The following is a 19646-nucleotide window of genomic DNA, read 5'->3' as shown; positions in this document are numbered from 1 at the left end:
GAGTTTTGGGTTTCTCTCCCTGTTTATGAGAATTGTTTTTATTTCAACTGCTTTAATTCATTTTTGTTAAACGCGTTGTGATTATTCCGTATTGTCGGCTTTTCTAGTACCACGATAGGTCCATCATGACATGTTAGGATTTTGGGTCGTGACAAATTGGTATCAGAGCCTAGGTTACATAGGTCTCACGAGTCATGAGTAGGTTTAGTAGAGTTTTGTGAATCGGTACGAAGACTTCAACACTTATCTTTAAGAGGTTGCCGAACCCTTAGGAAAATTTCACTTTCTTGTATTCTATCCTGCGAATTTGTTGATTTCGAAAACTAAATTTCTCTTATTCTATTCTCCCACAGATGGTGAGGACACGTACTACCGGATCAGACGGTCAGCCACCAGTGCCACCATCTAGGTCCGCAAGAGATCGGGGTCGTGGTAGAGGCCGGTGCCGAGGTAGAGGTCGAGGTGTAGCTCGTACAATAGTTGGAGCAGCACCTATAGCACCACCAATTTCTCCAGCTCAAGAGCAAATTCCAGATATAGTTGATCCGGTGGGGCCAAATAGGCACCAGCTGTGCCTATTGTGATTTCAAGCATTCAGGAGGCTCTAGCACAGATATTGACTATTTGCCCTAGCCTTGCTCAGGTGGTTTCGGCTCAGTATGCACCATCCACTTCTCAGGATGGGGGAGGTACTCATACCCTTATCGCCTGTACTCCAGAGCAGGTAGTACAGGGACTTTAGATACCAGGGGCTTCAGCAGCTCAGCCAGTTGCAGCCGCTAACGCCCAGTGGTCCCTATTATGGTCGATGATGAGAAGAGGAGACTTGAGTGATTTGGGAGGCTGCGGCCTCCATCATTTAGCAGTGCTGAGTCAGAGGATTCTCATGGTTTCCTGGATTAGTGCCAGCGGATGCTTTAGACGGTGGGTATTCTGGAGACCAGTGGGGTCTCGTTCACTACTTTTTAGTTCACTAGGGCTGCCTTCAGATGGTGGGAGGGTTATGAGAGGCGCAAACCGGTCGATGCAGCACCATTTACATGGCAGGAGTTCTCCATTCTCTTCTTGGAGAAGTTCATGTCGCAGTCTCATAGAGAGGAGCTGCGTAGACAGTTTGAGCAGTTACGTCAGGAGGGAATGTCTTTGACACAGTACGAGATAAGGTTTTTTGAGTTGGCTCGTCACGCAGTTTGGTTGGTTCCCACTGATAGGGAGAGGATGAGGAGGTTCATTGATGCCTCACATATCAGCTGTGGTTACTTATGACTTGAGAGAGGGTATCCGGTGCTACTTTTGATGAGGTGGTTGGCATTGCTCGGCAGATAGAGATGGTTCGTAGACAGGAGCATAGAGAAGGGGAGACCAAGAGTCCTCATGCATCGGGTGGTTTCAGCAATTTTCCTTTAGAGGGTCAATTCTACCACGGCATAGGTCATCCTTACAGGTACGCTTAGATAGGTCATCCAGTTCACCGTGGTGCATCATCCAGCCATGGTTCATACAGTTCTCATCAGAGTCAGTCATCACTCTGTGCCCTTCCATCCTAGAGTTCGTCCCGTGATCGTTCTATTCAGGGTTCATTTGCACCGAGTGTTTCTAGGGGTTATTCTAGTTGTCGGAGCCCGATTCGGTACCACCACCACCAGCACTGGGGAGTTTCTTTGAGTGCAAGGAGTTTTGGTATATGTGGAGGTAGTTTCCTCATCGCCCAAGAGGTCCAGTGCAGCAGAAAAGTCAGACTACGACTTCAGCACCAGTTACTTCGCCACCCGTCCAACCAGCTTGGGGTGGGCTCAGGTAGCTAGGGGTCTCCTAAGAGGGGGAGGCCGATCAGGTGGCGGTCAGCCCTGATTCTATGATTTTCCTGCCATGCCAGATGTCGTTGCTTCAGATGCAGTGATCACATGTATTATCTCAGTGTGCCACAAGGAAGCTTCTATATTATTTGACCCTGGTTCTACTTATTTATATGTATCATCGTACTTTACTCATTATCTGGATATGCCCCGTGAGTCCTTAGTTTCACATGTTTGTGTATGTCTTATTGCTTAGCATGGTTGATTTCGATGTAATCCTGGGTATGGATTGGTTGTCTCCATATCATGCTAACCTGGACTGTCGCACAAAAACCGTGACTTTGGCAATGTTATGGTTGCCGAAGGTCGAATGGAGAGGATCACTAGATAATGTTCCCGGCAGGGTAATTTCTTATTTTAAGGCCTAACGTATGGTTGGGAAGGGGTGTTTGTCATATTTGGCCTTTGTGAGAGATGTTGATGCAGACACTCCTACTATTAGTTCTGTGCCGGTAGTACGAGACTTTACGGATGTATTTCCTACAGACCTGTCGTGTATGCCACCCGACAGGGATATTGATTTCGGTATTGAATTGGTGTCGGGCACTCAGCCCATTTATATGTCTCCGTATCGTATGGCACCAGCTGAATTGAAAGAATTGATAGAGCAATTTTTGGAACTTCTTGATATAGGGTTTATTAGGTCTAGTGTGTCACCTTGGGGTGTACCGGTTCTGTTTATGAAAAAGAAATATGGTACTATGCGGATGTGCATCGACTACAGGCAGTTGAACAAAGTTACAATCAAGAATATGTATCCTTTGTCGCGTATTGATGATTTATTTGACCAGCTTCAGGGAGGGAGGGTGTTTTCTAAAATTGATTAGAGATCTGGGTATCACCAGTTGAAAAATCGAGATTTGGATATTCTAAAGACAATATTCAGGACCCGATATGGTCACTACGAATTTTTTGTGATGTCGTTTGGGCTGACCAAAGCCCCAACAACATTTATGCACTTGATTAACAGTATATTCCAGCCATATCTAGATATTATTTGTCGTAGTATTTATTGATGATATCCCGGTGTACTCACGTAGCCAGGAGGAGCATGCACAACACTTGAGTATTGTATTACAGAGTCTGAGAGAGGAGAAACTTTATGCCAAATTCTCTAAGTGTGAGTTCTGGCTTAGTTCGGTGGCATTCATAGGACATATAGTGTCCAGTGAAGGAATTAAGGTGGATCCGAAGAAAATAGAGGCAGTTCAGAGTTGGCGCATGCCATCTTCAGCTACTGAGATTCGGAATTTTCTTGCTTTGTGGAGGGCTTCTCGTCTATTGCATCGCCTTTGACTAAATTGACCTAGAAATGTTCTCCATTCAGGTGGTCGGATGAGTGTGAAGAGAGCTTTCAGAAGCTCAAGACTGCCTTGACCACAACTCCAGTTCTAGTTTTTCCTTCAACTTCAGGCTCTCATACAGTGTATTGCAATGCTTCTCGGATTGGTATTGGGTGTGTCTTAATGTAGTAGGGTAGAGTGATTGCTTATGTTTCGCGCCAGTTGAAGCCACATGAAAAGAACTACCCTGTTCATGATTTAGAATTGGCAGGCATTGTTCATACATTGATTATTTGGAGGCACTATCTCTATGGTGTGTCTTGTGAGGTATTTATAGATCATTGGTGTCTTCAGTACTTATTAAAACATAATGATCTAAATTTGAGGCAGCGGAGATGGTTGGAGCTACTAAAGGACTATGATATTACTATTATGTATCATCCCAAGAAGGCTAATATGGTGGCTGATGCATTGAGTAGGAAGGCGGTGAATATAGGTAGCCTTGCATTCATTCCTATTAGTGAAATGCCTCTTCCAATTGATGTTCAAACCTTGGCCAATCGGCTTTTGAGATTAGTTGTTTTGGAGCCCAGTCTGGTTCTAGCTTGTGTGGTTTCTCAGTCTTCTTTATATAACTGCATAAGAGAGTGCCAATTTGATGATCCCCATTTGCTTGTCCTGAAGGACACAGTTCAGTACGACAATGCCAAAGATGTTACTATTGGAGATGATGGGATGTTGAGGATACAGGGTCGGATTTGTGTTCCAAATAAAGATGGATTGCGTGAATTGATTCTTGAAGAAGCCCACAGTTCGTGGTATTCCATTCATCTGGGTGCCGCTAAGATGAACCAGGACTTGAGGCGGCACTATTGGTGGAGAAAAATGAAAGATATAGTTGGGTTTGTGGCTCGGTAACTAAATTGTCAACAGATGAAGTACGAGTATCAGAGACTGGGCGGATTGCTTCAGAGACTTGAAATTCCGGAGTGGATATGGGAGCGTAAAACCATGGACTTCGTAGTTGGACTCCCACGGACTTTGAGAAAGTTTGATGTTGTTTGGGTGATTGTAGATTGGTTGACCAAGTTCGCATATTTTATTCCAGTCGGTATTACTTATTCTTCGGAGCGGTTGGCTGAGATTTATATATGCGAGATTGTTCGCCTACACGGTATGCCAGTGTCCATCATTTTCAGATCGGGGCACGCAATTTACATCACAGTTTTGGAGAGCAGTGCAGCAACAATTAGGCACACGGGTTCAATTGAGTATAGCTTTTCACCCTCAGATGGACGGACAGTCCGAGAGCACTATTCAGATATTGGAGGATATACTACGCATTTGTGTCATTGATTTTGGGGGTTCTTGGGATCGGTTAGTGCCACTCGCGGAGTTTGCTTACAATAACAGTTGCCAGTCAAACATTCAGATGGCTCCGTATGAGGCTTTATATGGAAGACGATGTCGGAGATCCGTCTCATGTTTTGGATTTCACCACAGTGCAGTTGGATGGGAATTTTACTTAAGATGTGGAGTCGGTGGCCATTTTAGACCGGCAGGTTCCAAAGTTGAGATCAAAGAACATAGCTACAGTGAAAGTGCAGTGGAGAGTCCAGCTAGTCGGATAAGTTACCTAGGAGATTGAGCGGGAGATGCGGAGAAAATATCCACAACAATTCGAGGCTCCAGGTATGATTCTAAACCCGTTCGAGGATGAACGTTTGTTTAAGAGGGGAGAATGTAATGACTCGACCGGTTGTTTTGAGTATTACAGCCTCATTCCCCCATTTACTACTCAATTTGTACTTTACAATGGTTATTTAACTTGTCAGGGTAATTGGTTCGGGTCCCGTGAGGTTTCGAAATGAATTGAGACACTTAGTCTCAAAGATGAAAACTTAAGTTGAAAAGGTTGACCGTATGTTGACTTATGTGTAAACGACCCCATAATAGAGTTTTGATGATTCTAATAGCTTCGTATGGTTATTTTGGACTTAGGAGCGTGTCCGAAAAATTATTTGGAAGTCCATAGTTAAATTAGGCTTGAAATGGCTAAAATAGGAGTTTAAGTTTGGAAGTCTGATTGGGGAGTTGACTTTTTTATATCAGGGTTAGAATCCCATTTTGGAAATTGAAATACGTCTGTTATGTCATTTATGACTTGTGTGCAAAATTGGAGGTCAATCGGACTTGATTTGATAGGTTTCGACATCGAATGTAGAAGTTGAAAATTCTTAGTTTCATTAAGCTTGAATTGGGGTATGATCCATGATTTTAGCATTGTTTGATGTGATTTGAGGCCTCGACTAAGTTCATACGATGTATTACGTCTTATTGGTATATTTGGTTGAGGTTCTGGGGGCCTCCGGTGAGTTTCGGATGGTTAACGGATCAAATTTGGACTTAGATTAGAGCTGGAAATTTTCTGCCTTCTGATGCAATTGCACCTGCAGAAATTGACTCGCATGTGCGAGCTCACAGAAGCGAGCATGGGTGCGCAGAAGCGACTTTGGCTTGGCAAGGGCTGGGATTGCAGATGCGCGTGATTGCCCATAGAAGCAGTTGCGTATCTACGAAGGTGCAATCGCAGAAGCGAAAATGGGAAGGGGAAGCCTCACCGCAGAAGCGGACTCTTGTCCACAAAAGTGAACAAGGCGCAGAAGCGGAAGAAAAACCGCAGAAGCGGTTAAATATTCTGCAGGTACGGAACCTTTGGGCAGTGTACAAAAACAGAGGGTTCCGACATTTTTGTCATTTTGAACCTTTCAAGCATGGATTTGGGTGATATTTCAAAGGGAATTCATGAGAAAACTTGAGATAAGTCACTTATGATTATTGTTAATCACTAATATTGAATTATCGTTGGGTATTTCGACTAGATTACGTATTTTTGAGGTGAAATTAGAGGATTTGGGCCTAGTGAATTGAAAATAAGATTTGAGGATTTGAAGGTCGAATTGATGTCAGAATTTGGTAAATTTGGTATGGTTAGACTTGTGGTTGAATGGGCGTTTATATTTTGTAACTTTTGTCGGGTTTCGAGACGTGGGCTCTACAGGCAATTTTTTAGTGCAATTTCGGATTTTGTTGGAAAATTAGTATTTTCATATGGAATTAATTCCTATAATTTGTATTGACTGAATCGAATTAATTGTGACAAGATTCGAGGCGATTGGAGGCTGATTCGCGAGGCAATGGCATAGCAAAATAAAGAATTACATGGTTTGAGGTAAGTAACAGTTCTAAATTTAGTTCTAAGGGTATGAAACCCCGGATTATGTGTTATGTAATTGGTTTTAAGGTGACGCACATGCCAGGTGACGGGCGTGTGGGCGTGCTCCGTAGGAATTGTGACTTGGTCAATTCCATGGAACTGTGTAATTGAATAATGTGTTGTTATTCATACATTTTTCACATATTAGATAAATCAAGCTACAAATCATTTTTAAACCATGTGTTGACACTGTAGGGACCCACAGAGGTCGTGTATATGTTGAATTATCTGCTAAATTGTTGTTTTGAACTCAATCACAGTTTTACTTGCATATTAAATCTCAATCTTTGTTGTTCATTATTGATGCATTATATCATTGCTATTTGGGCTTCTTATCATGATATTTGAGAGCCCGACAGACTAAAGAGGTTGATGGCTGAGTGAGGCCGAAGGCCTGATTGTGAGGATATTTATGGGATCGGGTTGCACGCTGCAGCATGTTTCATTGATTTATGCCATGATTGGCTTGTTATAGATCTTGGACTGAAGGAGCCCCTCTGAAGTCTGTACACAGTCCCAGTGAGTGCAGGTACATACTGAGTACAAGTTTCGAGTGCCTAGTGTCGAGTGCTGAGTGATTGAGAGGAATAAGTGAGTGTGAGGAAGAGTGATTGTGAGGTTAGAGTGAATGGGAGGACTGAGTGACTGATGCTCTGAGAGGATGCATTGATTTCATTATTGTTGCACTTCAGCTGTCATATATCACTGTTTTAAAAAATTATGGGAGATATTATCTTCTGTTTCAGTTGAACTTGATATAAAATTATTGTTTGGGCCTTAATTATTAAACTTGCAAGCATGCCTACTTTCTTATATTGGAAATTATTGTAATTGGACTTAGTTATAAAGCTCGTCACTACTTTCAGTTCTTTATTTAGTATTGTTACTTACTAAGTTGGTTGTACTCATGCTACACCCTGCACTTCGTGTGCAGATCTATGGGTTCCCGAACAGTGGGTGTTGACTTCTTCGTGCAGTTGATCTTCTGGAGATTCCGAGGTAGCTGCCAGTGTTTTGCAGACCTTGTCTTTACTTCACTATTTTCTTGCTTATTTCATTTAGTCTCAGACTATTATAGACCGTGTTTTCTAGACTGGTGATGTATAGATGCTCATGTACTCTGTGACACCCCGATAGTTGGGAATTCCACGTTGAGTTTTGGGTTTCTATCATTGTTTATGAGAATTTTTGTTATTTAAACTGCTTTAATTCATTTTCTGTTAAAAGTGTTGGGATTATTCCGTAATATCAGCTTGCCTAGTACCGCGATAGGCGCCATCATGACAGGTTAAAATTTTGGGTCGTGACAGTAAGGCAATAATTTCTCCTTGTATTGCTGATAAAGCCACTACGTGGCTAGAGAATCCATCAATCCAATTCTCGTCTGAATCTCGGTTGATTCTTCCTACTCCTATGATGTTGGAGGTTTTTTTGTGTGTATCATCTATATTAAGTTTATAGATATTTGTTGGTGGTGGTGGTATCTATTTTATTGGTATTTTGGAGACCATTTATTTTTTGAAATTATGATTTGTTAGGTAAAAGTATTCTATTTCGTATGTAAAAGTAGTTGTGGCTACGGTTGAGCCATATATGCCAATGAATTATTGGTGTTATAACTGACAAGGGTATTGTTGTATTATTGGGTAGGTTGATATTCAAAGTAGAAGTACATGTACTCTTTATCCAATCTAATTGGTTTCAGGTTGGGGTTGGAGTGTTTAAGACTCCCCAAATCGCTCTGTTCATAGGGCATTGGAAAAATATGTGGTTTATGTTTTCCTCTATCCCACAGTGTTTGCAATTGTTAGACTCTATTATTTTCCTTTGACTTAGAATAGCTATAGTGGGGAGTCGCTGATAGACTAATAGCCATAGAAAGGTTTTCAACTTGTTATGGCATGGTGCTTTCCATATCAAAAAATGATTAAAAGAGTCAGAATTATGAATTGATTCTATGAAACTGACGAAAAGGTTGTATGCGGATTTTGTTGTAAAGTTCCCATCTTTTGTTTCCTTCTAGAAGAAAGAATCATTTATGTTGTCAGAGAATAGGATGTATAATGTGTTACGAGGTCAGAAATTGTCGGTGGGAGGTCATATGAAAGAGCTTCTAAGTTCCAATATTTATTATTAATGATATGGATCAATTGTTTATTATTCTCTTTATTAGTAAAGGGCCATTCGATTAATTCCCTTAGTGTGTGTTTGCCAAGAATCCATATGTCTTCCCAAATGCTTATATGTCATCCATTTCCAACATTTCAAGCTAGTCCTTTGAAGAACAATAAATATGCTTTTGAAGTGCTTTTTCAGATGTAAGAGTCGTTATTTTAAGAAGTCATATTATTTTTTGCCGAATTATTTAGGTATTTACCCTTCATCACTTTGGCCCATATAGACTCAGGATTGGAAAGGTATCTCCACAATAGGCTTGAGAGGAGGGCGATATTTTTCTCTTTTGCTTTGTATAGCCCAAGACCTTCTTCTTGCTTAGACAAAGTTACCTTATCCCAATTAATATGATGGATTTTCATATGGTCCCTAGTAGATTCCCATAGAAAATTACACTGGATGCGATCAATATTGTTTTTAGTCTTAGCTGGAAGGAGGTTTAATTGCGTGGAGTGGGTGGGTTTGGCAAAGAAAGAAGATTGTATAAGAGGTAATCTCCCAGATAAAGTTAAGAGTTTGGTTTTCCATCCTTTTAGTCTAGTGTTCATCCCATCAAGTAAGAATTGGTAGTCTGAACCTTTTGGTTGTAAATTGTTAATTGGAATGCCCAGGTATTTTCCCACATAATTTTTTTATCTTAATGTTTAGGGTGGTAGCTAGGGTTGTTTGGACGGTGGGTGATACATTTGAGGAAACAATTAGCTTTAATTTTAAAAAATTTATTCTCTGATCAGATTGATGGAATATGAAGTTGAATATGTTTATGATAGAGGTTGCACTAGCATGGTCCATCACTGAGAAAAGAATATGGTCATCCGAAAAATAAGAGATGTGGTATTACGGGGCTTCTGGTTTAATTTAATAGGTTTTCAATTCAAAAAGATCTACTTCATGATCAATGTATCTTGTTAGAAATTGCATAGAAGTTATGAATAGGTACGGATAAAGTGGGTCATGTTGTCGAATACCTTTTGATGGTTTGAAACATTCTGTAGGTTTGCCACTAGCAATGATTAAATTTGTTATGCTAGGTATGCTGTTCATGATTAACATTATTAGGTCTTGTGCAAAATGTAGTGCATGTAATCTGCTCCTAACAAATGTCCATTCAAATCAGTCAAAAGCTTTTTCAAGATCGATCTTGAGCATCATTTTTCCAGTCCTCCCAGTACATTTCCTGAAATAGTAGATTGCTTCTTGAAAAATTATTGTATTATCAATATTTCTCCTTTCTGAAATAATATTGCACTGGTTAGGACTAATTATATTATTAAGAAAGGGGCGTATACGGTTTACTATGATCTTGGTAATAGTCTTTTAGATAGGCTGATGGGCCTTCATTGAAAGTTATTTTGTGGGTGCTTGACTTTAGGAATAAGCGTTACGAAAGTCTTGTTTATTTCCTCTGGGATTACTAATGTAGTAAAAGCTTTTGTACATGTATCAATGATAGCTGATTTTGTGTCTAATTGGTATTTGTGGAAGAAAATTGGGTGGATGACATCTTAGCCTGGTGCCTTTAAAGGTTTAAAGGATTTTATAGCATTATGGATTTCGGAATCTAGAAGAGGTCTAACAAGAGTTTCTTTATCTTGGTCTGATAGTATGTTTAGTAGGCTTGGGTTAGGTGTTATAATTTTTGGGGCATGAAGTTAGTGCGATTGTTAAGATGTTTTTGAAGTGTCCTATAATAATATTATGTATTCCTTGAGGGTCAAAAGTCCAATTATCAATAGTGTCATTAAGCCCTAATATCCTATTTTTCCTGCTCCGTTGGATAGCTGATATATGGAAAACATTTGTGTTAGCATCCCCATCATTGATCCACTGTACCCTTAATTTTAATTTCTAAAAGTCTTGTTCGTTTTGAAGGATTATGTTGTATTCTAGTATCAGATTAATTTCTAGATTTCGGTGGAATTGGGTTATATTTTCTGGTAGCATGTTTTGGATTCCCAAAAGTCGGGATAGAAGTGTTTTCTTTTAAAAAACATATTCCCAAAGGTAGTCCTATTCCATTATTCCACGTGTTCAGTGAAAGAGGAAATGGAGGTTACATAATTTTCATTGTTATTTCAATGTTGCTTTACTATATTTGTAAAAAGGTGATTGGCTATACCACATTATTTCGAAGCGAAAAACATGTGTTGGATTATTAATAGATTTTGTCAGGTTTAGTAATAGTGGAAGTGATCCGAGTGAGTATGTGGCATATGTGTGATAGTGGCATCTAGGAACATTTCCACCCAGTCAGAGTTGCCATGAAAATGGTCTAATCTTTCCAAAATTTGCTATCATTTTCTTGTCCTTTCATTTCTCCATGTAAATCTTGGCTCCACAAAACCCAGATCAATCATATCCATGACATCTAGACAGTTTAGAAAAGCAACACTTCTTTTACTATTGATAGTCCTTCCTCCAAACTTTTTCGAGGCGGCGGTAACTTCAATAAAGATTCCACATAGTAGTGTTTTTAGCAACTATTTATAGGTTATTCCAAAGTATTTTCCTATTTACTAATAAAGTGCTAGCATAAACCAAAGACAGAATTCAAGATTTTGATGTTCTAGTGATCTGAATATTGGCATGGATTTCTTGGTTAGTGACTGCTATTGGGTCTGTTTCTAATTTTTAATGCTTCCACATTAGTACCACCCTACCTAAGTAACCATCTGTGCTAATTCAAAGAAAATCAGTGAAGCAAATAAATTCCATGAGCTCGTAGTGGCTTTGCATGCACGTCTTAGTCAAGCAGATGATTGACGGGTTATTTTAGTCAATAAGGTCTTTGAATTGCGCCTGAATTCTTGGTTGTTTGTAACAACCCGATCGGTCATTTTGAGATTTAAGATTTTTTTCAGTGCTTCGAGGTTTTGAGTAGCTTCGTATTGTGTATTATGAGCTGTGTGCATGGTCGGATTTGATTTTCAGATGGTTCGGAATGAATTTAGATGAGTAGTTCTCACTTTAGAAGTTTAATTTAAAAATATTGACCGAGACTTGACTTTTGTGAAAATGACCTTGTAGTGGTGTTTTCATGGCTCCAATAGGTTCGTATCATGATTTTGGATTCAGGCGTATGCCCGGAGTAAAACTTAGATTTCCTTAGGTTGATTTGTGTTGTTTTGCTGAAAGTTGGCAATTTAAAGGTTTAGAATTTTTATAGGTTTGACCGTAGGTTGACTTCGTAGCTTCACGTGTTTGGATTTCCATTTAGGGACTTGTAATAAGTCCATTTTGGCCTTTGTCCGCAAAGTTTGGCATCATTCCGAGTTTATTTGATAGGAATCGGACGCGCGATTGTGTTATTAGAAGTTCTTGAGTATCATGTGGAATTCATGTGTTTTGAGGACTGATTCGTGGTTTCGGATGTTATTTGATGATTTGATCACGCGAGCGAGTTCGTGTTATATTTTTAGACTTGTGTTGATGTTTAGGTTGGAGCCTCGATGGCTTGGGTGAGTTTCGGACGCATTTCAGAGTGTTTGGGAGGGGTTTAGTACTACTAGTGTAATCTGGTATTGCAAGCCTCGCATTTGCAAGGTAGGGGATCACATTTGTGATGCAAGTCTAAAACTACTTAGTTCGTATTTGCGAACAAATGGTTCGAAATTGCGATGGGGGCTGGATAAGCTTTATTCGCATTTGCGACCAACCTGGTCACTTTTGCAAAGTGTCTTGGGTTCGCAATTGCGAACATAGAGTCGCATTTGCGACTGTAGCAGAGGTGCGAGGGATTTCTACTTTGCAATGGTTTCGTTGCATTTGCGGGATTCGCATGTTGCAATTGCGACACCTGGGACTAGACATTAGAGCTGAGGGATAGGACTTTAGTCTCATTTTCATATTTTGGAACCCTAGACTTGGTAGGAGGCAATTTTGAAGAGGGATTTTCATCAACAAACTTTAGTTAAGTGATTCTAATCTATTTCAAATCATGTTCCATCATTATATGTTAGATTTTAACATTAAAATCATATAAATCAAAGTGAACATATGTGAAACTTTGTCAAGTTTTTGAAAAATAAGAATTTAAGTTTTGAGAGTGAATTTGGACTCGAATTTTAAAACTAATCACATATGTGAACTCGTGGGGTCATGAGGAGACGGAATCTACCATTGGACTCTGGTTGTGACCGGGCGAGCCCCGAGTTGACTTTTGTTGACTTTTGAGAAATTGTGTAAAGATCATAGCTTTAATTATTGGAATTGATCTCTCTTGCATTATTTGATATTATTAAGTTAATTTTGGTTAGATTTGTGCCGAGCGGAGATGAATTGTAAAGGAAACGCTAATGCTTTAGAGTTGCTTGAAGGCTTTTGAAGTAAGTATCTTGCCTAACGTTGTGAGGGGGAACTACCCTGTTGGGATTGGTGTGTTTGTACTATTTGAACTACGTGAAAGACGTTTACACGAGGTGACGAGTGTCTACACTGCTTATATGTGGAAATTTGATGGGCTTAGACTCTTAGGTTCTTATGAACATTAAAAAGGTGAAGTTGTCTTGTTATGTTAAATTCTACATCTAAAATTATCCTTAAATTCCTTATTTGAAGATGATTCATTCATGTCCTACTCGTGTTGCCAAATATACTCTTATATGCTTAATTGAAGTTATTGCCTCTTTATTGCCATGATATCTCCTCCGTAGTTGATTATGCTTAATTGAAGTTATTGTTATCTCTTTCATTGTTGACTTATCCTTATTTTGAAGTTATTGTTACATGTTATCTCTTTTATTGTTGAGTTGTTCTTAATTGGAATCATCGTTACATGTTAACTCCCTTATCATTGAGTTGTACTTATTTGGAATCATCGTTACATGTTAACTCTTTCATTGTTGGGGTCACTCTTATTTGGAATCATCGTCATATGTTATCTATCCTATTGTTGAGTTACTCTTATTTGATATCGTTTTTCACACTGTTTCACTTATTGTTGAATTATTCATGTTGAAACTATTATTTCTTGACATGTCTTTCTTTGTGAGACGTCCTTCCGTTTCTTTGTATTTTGTAATTCTTGTGTTGATTTACTTGTCGTACTCTTGTGCTATTGTTGTTGTTCATTGTACTTAGTGTTGTTGAGCCGATGGCTATGTGTGGTTATGGTATTGAAATTATTTTGAGAAAATGTTGTGGCATATGGGCACATGTGGTGCAAGTTGTTATATTGTGTTGTTATGCTTTCGGCACACGTGTTATTGTTGAGAAGATTGTTGGGGTGATAGAGTTGTCCGTGCTATTGTTATTGATAATTGCACATGCGACGTGACAAGGCGGGCTATATATATGTTGGTTTGCACATGTGGCGAGACAAGGCAGTAATATTATTATGCGTGTGTGGTGAGACAAGGTTGTGCATGTGGAGAGACAAGGGGGCTATGTCAGGGATGATTTGTGAGGACTTGTGATGTCCTGGGGACATTGTTATTGATGATAATTGTGTAGTAGTGTGCCTACATTGTGTGAGTTATGCATTTTACATATCGATGTGTTGTTTTCTATGTGTCATTCATTGTCTCTGCTCTTACTTGTTGACTCGAGTTGTGATAGAACATTAGCACAAGCATACATGTAATTAATCACTCATATCGGTTTAAGAAGATGAATCCTAATGTTTATTGATCATTTACATGTATCCTCATTTACTTGCCATCTATGTGAGAGTTGTACTATTGGCACGTGAGTTGTCTGTATTGTTGTGAGTTATGGTTAGTGTTGGTACGTGAATTATCCGTGCGGTTATGAGTCATTGCTATTGTTGGCACGTGAGTTATCCATGCAGATATGAGGTATTAATAGTATTGGGACATGAGTTGTCCGTGCAGCACGTGAGTTGCCCGTGCGATTGTTAATTGTAATGTGGGAACAAGATGCCAAGTGATTAGGGTTCATGAATTGGGACCCGTGGATTGTGACTATGAGGTGTAGTACCTCGGGGGAAATTCTTGAATAAATCTTCAGTGAAAGTGGTTGTTCTTATTGAGTTGTTACTTGTTTTCATTACTTGGTTTCACCGGACTTAAACTATATTCAAGTTACCCTACGGTGTTATTACCAGTTCGTTCCTTGTTGATGATTATTGCTTCTAGTTTTTTGTTGCAATTATATTGCCGTTCACCATGCATAGCTTTATATTGGTATTGTTCCTTGTTAGTTTCACATTTATACTCGTACAGGTTGTTATGTCTAGCAAGTATCTTTACTGTTCATCGTCACTAATCAACCGAGGTTACTCTTGATACTTACTGGGTACCGTTTTTGTATACTCATGCTATGCTTTTTGCACATTTTTGTGCATATCCAGGTACTTCGAAATTTGTAGAGCATTAGCTAGTTGATCGGACATTGCTATGGAGACTCAAGGTATAACTGGCGTTGCCTTCGCAGGCCTCAGAGTTACCTTATGATATTTTGCTTTGTACAGTTTATTTCTATTCTGGAACAGTTGTACTTAGAGATATACTAGTGAACTTAGTAGGGCTTATGACTTGTACTATCGATTTTGGAATATTGTATTGTACTCGAGGTTATTGGCTTATTATAGAACATTTGGTTTATGTTTAATAGTTATTTTGGTTAAATTCTGTCATTTAATTCAGTAAGTGTTAGGCTTATCTAGGTTTAGAGACTAGGTGTCATCACGACATCCTACAGAGGGTCTTCATTTTGATTTCATTGGTTATGCGTGAACTCCCACCCGGAGCCAGTGACATGCGCAGGTGTGCAACCATTGGATGATCCTCCCGATCACTGGTAATGGCAAATCTTCATCCGTCATAGTTGGCAGAATCATTGTAGCATATTTGTGGATTATCAAGTAGGGGTATGTGCGCACATTCACTGCTATTCTGAGTGCATTCTTTGGAACCGTAATGAAAAATTATTTTTCTCTGTTTTCGTGGAGTGTTATCAACAGTGACTCCCTCAGTGTAATGTGTTGCAGCATTTGATCTAGGATGCTTGGTGCCTGCACTTCTGGGCTCATCAGGATGATGATATCCTCTTTCGGGTTCAAAGAGGACAATGGCTCTACTGATATTGTGTTCTCCTCGATATCGAAATTGTTTGGAAGATTTATCTCATCCATTTCTGGTGATGAGAGCAACCAGTTATTTCATGGGGGTGTATAAACCTGCTTGACCTCTTGTTCCTGTGTTGTCTGGTAGTGTACCTGCGCCTGTGGTGGTTGTTAAACTGCTACATTCAGTTGGTTCACCATCTCTATCGCCGATATTTCCTGAGCTTGCATTATTTCCATGGTGATCTTTGTGTTTGGACCCCACCCTTGCTGAAGCTGCTCTATGAGCTCTTGGGTATTCTCCAAGAAGAACTTAGCATGTTGGTGAAGTCCCTGTACTCCATCCATGGGGTTGGTGGTGGTTGTTGCATCGCTGGTATTGCAGTAGGTGTGTGATTCATGACCACAGGGACTAGGACTAGTATTACAGTTATTTGAAAATAGTATTTAGTTGTTTGGATTTGGTGGTGTTGGCAGGGGATATAGTGGTCGTTGTCTCTGTTATGGCGTGGGTACTAGTGGAAACTCTGGTGGTGGTGGTTGAAGTTGCGGTACATTTTCAGTTGTGGAGGTGTTCTTGTCCTTGCAAAGTGTTTTGGTAGGGATGGGTTTTGTGGGGGTTGCCGGATGGGTTGGCTTTTTGTTTTGTTGGGGTAAGGTGAGTGGCATTGAGTGATGGTTGGGTGATGGGAGTTTTCGGGGATAGTTACCTACTAGGTAGTAGGTTGTGAAGTTTTCGGGGATAGGCTTCATAATGGGCAATAATTTCGTATATGGTAGGCTTCTTGAGTGTAGTGTCATTGGCAGTGTCCCTATTGGGATTACTAAGTAATATTTTGGTTTGCTCAGATTTGGTTATCTCCTCCTGTGTTGGAAATGTTGTATGTGTATCCTTGTTGTGCCTATTGTTTTTGGGGGTGAGGGGTGTTGTCAGTGGTTTTGTATGCGCATCAGTTTCTTTTTTGTAAAAGAGTTTTTTATTTTGGGTAAAGGTGGTGTATTGGAGTTATTGGATGGGCAGTTAGTTTGTGATAAGTACAGAGTTACGCCACAATTTTAAAGTAATTAGAGTATTCGCCAAAAACTTGTTGCCCTAAATCACACACCCCAGTATACGCGGTCAATCAAGTAACAAAGAATGTAGTGGAGTATCGTTTCTATGGGTACTTGTGATCAATTATCAACTAAATCAAGCAATTTCTAATTTATCGAGTCAAGAATAATTTTAAAGTGATTTTTGTTCGCTTAATTCTACTAACTAAAGTTGCGATTAAAAAAAGAACTAATCAACTAGCAAACTTAGCAAGCAAATTTTAATTCAATGAGAAATAATATTTCGGGATCATGATTAAGTAACAATCCTATTGAATTCTTCAATCAACTCGACATATAAATTAATCTGGGTTATTAACCTGCAAGGGCAAGAATATGCGTGGAAATTTGACAAACTCTAGTCGCCTATTCAATTTATTCTAAATCCTATATTCCTATAAGATTAGACATAAAAAGAACGCATCGTAAAATAAGTATATGTCTATCCTTATTCGCAAATCAATTCCCCAATGACTAGGTTCAAGATTGTGCTCTATTCAATCCTATTTCAATTATACCTCTTGCAAGTTCAACTCAAGATTCATATATAGTATTTCACCGTTAGCTAGGCAGTAAAATAATTAAACTCAAGATATGAATAAATAACCCAATATGATAAATTAAATCGTCAAATCAATCTCTGAATATCAACATTCATGTAAAATCGTAATCCCTGAATGAACGAGTTTAGCCACGCATAATCATGGTAGCAATCTCAAATAATTCCCAAAAATACCTAAAAATTAATTAAAGAAGAGAAAAAGAAGAACACAAGACAAATTTCACAGTTGCCAAACTCTGAGATGGCTTTTCTCTGCTTCTCAGTGTGTTAGATGACCTAAAAGAGGCGCTTTTAGCTTATATATTGCATACAAAAGTCGTGGGCCAAACTTTCCTTTACATTTTCTTAATTAGCTCAGGGATTAATGCTGAGTTGGATGCTTCGCGTCCGCCTCAGCTTGAAATTCTCAACATCGGATACTGGGGTAAATGCTTCGCGTCCATCCTCTGTTCCCTCAACTTTGTTGCGCCCAGATGCAAATGCTAAGGTAGATGTCTTCTTCAGACTGCACTGTTAAGGGTGCACAAATAGCTTTTTTTCCAAGATTGGATGCGATACATCCACCCTTTTCTCTGACAGTTGGAGCATAATTTCGTCATATATTTGTACTCCAAACCTTCTAAATCATCATACACAACTTAATTAGTCATAAAACCAATAATTAACACATGTTGGATATTTTTAACACTAAATAGCACCAAAAAGAGATTAAAGTATGGGTAAAGTAATATTAAAATATGTGAAAATATGCCCAATATTACCACCCCATACTTAAACCTTTGTTCGTCCTCAAGTAAAGTAAAATCAACCTATAGACCGAACAAATTAAGCTTATCACTATTAATCCACAACTTTTTAATTAAGCTCAAGCATCAATGACTTTGGTTGATACCAACAATTAGTATTTTGCATATACATTCTTTACTTACCTTCCCATATTCAAACCATGCCAAGCACAATAGTGAACAGTTTAAAATAAAAATAACAACTTCGGTACATCTGAACCTCAGAAACTGACTCCCGAGCATAACTACTTTTAAGCCAACTTACTCTGATTGAAGAGCTTAATAAAGTCATCTATCCATCATGAAACATGTTCCCTCACCACAAATCAAAGAGAGATTGTCCACACACTCAAATAAAATTCGAACGTAATTTAAGGACTTTAAACAATGGAAGAAATCGCTCACTCTCTCAAAGAAGTTCACATACGCACAAAAAATACCACACTCTTGCTCGTCATGTAAATCTCTACTAATGTAGGCCTGCTTAGTCTAAAATCAATTAGGACTGTATCGTGGTTGTAACATGGGCTAAGAAACGGGTAGGATATATATAGAAAATAGTGATTAACCCTCTTAAGCACTTTAACAATTCAAGTAATCACTTTAAGCGCAACTTTCTTCAACCCAACTTCAAACATCACAAACAACATCACTCCCAAAAAATTTCCTTTTTCTTTACTCACTACTTTGACTCATACTCACTAGCAAGGATAAGATGTATTATTGCTTTTGCTAAAAACAATTTCTCTTTTCTTAATTTTTTTAATGATTTTTGCTAGTGGTGTATTTCTTACATCATAATTTCACATTTCTTCCTTTTATTGGTTTCACTCAAATGCCACCCAAATTTTCTCCTTACTTCTTCTAGGACTTATTTTACAAGTTAAGTGTTTTAAGAGGCAAAAGAATCAAAATAATATCGATTAAGAATAATATAAAAAGGTATGGACATGTAATGTGGGTGCCAAACAAAAGGTATACAGGCTCAGCATGGCTAATTAGGGATGATTTATTTGTGTTAGCATTAAAATTCAGAAAGGATCAAAGAAGGCCAAATATCATATTTCAAACCGAGCAAAACCTAGGGTTTCGCTTCAACTCACGTGCATGGCAAATTCTAGACACAAATGTACTACATAGAACTACACAAAAGATCTCACCACAAAATAGCATATGATTCAATTAGGATGACTACATTCCAACTCTCAATCAAAGCAAGTACAGAGTTAAGCCATAATTTTAATGCACAATGCACAACAGTTAGCACCTGAGTCAAGAAAATGAGCCTAAGTGTCATAAAACAAGCTATTTTATTTTTCAAGGCACAAATAGTTCTCAAAAACTCGTGGGAAAAGTTATAATCTACATGTCCAGGTCTAACTCTGTTGGTATCAACAAGTCACTAAATGTGCCAAATTCAGTCTGAATTTCTATATCCCGCACTACTCTAAAAATAAAAAGTACCTGGTTCAAAAGATTATCCCTTGGAAAAGAACCAGCACCTAAAGAAAAAGTGAGGGAATTATTACCCATGCAATCCTAATAAAAGCAAAAGAAAATCTTTTTTTTTTGATATTTTTAATCGGACCTTA

The 19646-nt window shown here is 38.8% G+C and overlaps 1 protein-coding gene across 1 annotated transcript; it reads left to right on the top strand.

Moving 5' to 3' along the window:
• Positions 1 to 3595: 3595 nt before the first annotated feature.
• On the top strand, positions 3596 to 4057 carry LOC138910814 (uncharacterized). Its single transcript, XM_070202063.1, has one exon. The coding sequence runs from the start codon at positions 3596 to 3598 to the stop codon at positions 4055 to 4057; it is 462 nt and encodes a 153-aa protein (XP_070058164.1).
• The last annotated feature ends 15589 nt before the right edge of the window (positions 4058 to 19646 follow it).

The sequence above is a fragment of the Nicotiana tomentosiformis genome, chromosome 1 (assembly GCF_000390325.3).
Source record: "Nicotiana tomentosiformis chromosome 1, ASM39032v3, whole genome shotgun sequence".
Classification (NCBI taxonomy): domain Eukaryota; kingdom Viridiplantae; phylum Streptophyta; class Magnoliopsida; order Solanales; family Solanaceae; genus Nicotiana; species Nicotiana tomentosiformis.
Note: the sequence above shows the minus strand (reverse complement) of the source record. Positions and strands in the feature narration are given on the sequence as shown.

Excerpts from the sequence above, each read along its gene's own strand:
- LOC138910814 (XM_070202063.1), top strand. The coding sequence starts at position 3,596 with ATGGTGGCTGATGCATTGAGTAGGAAGGCGGTGAATATAGGTAGCCTT.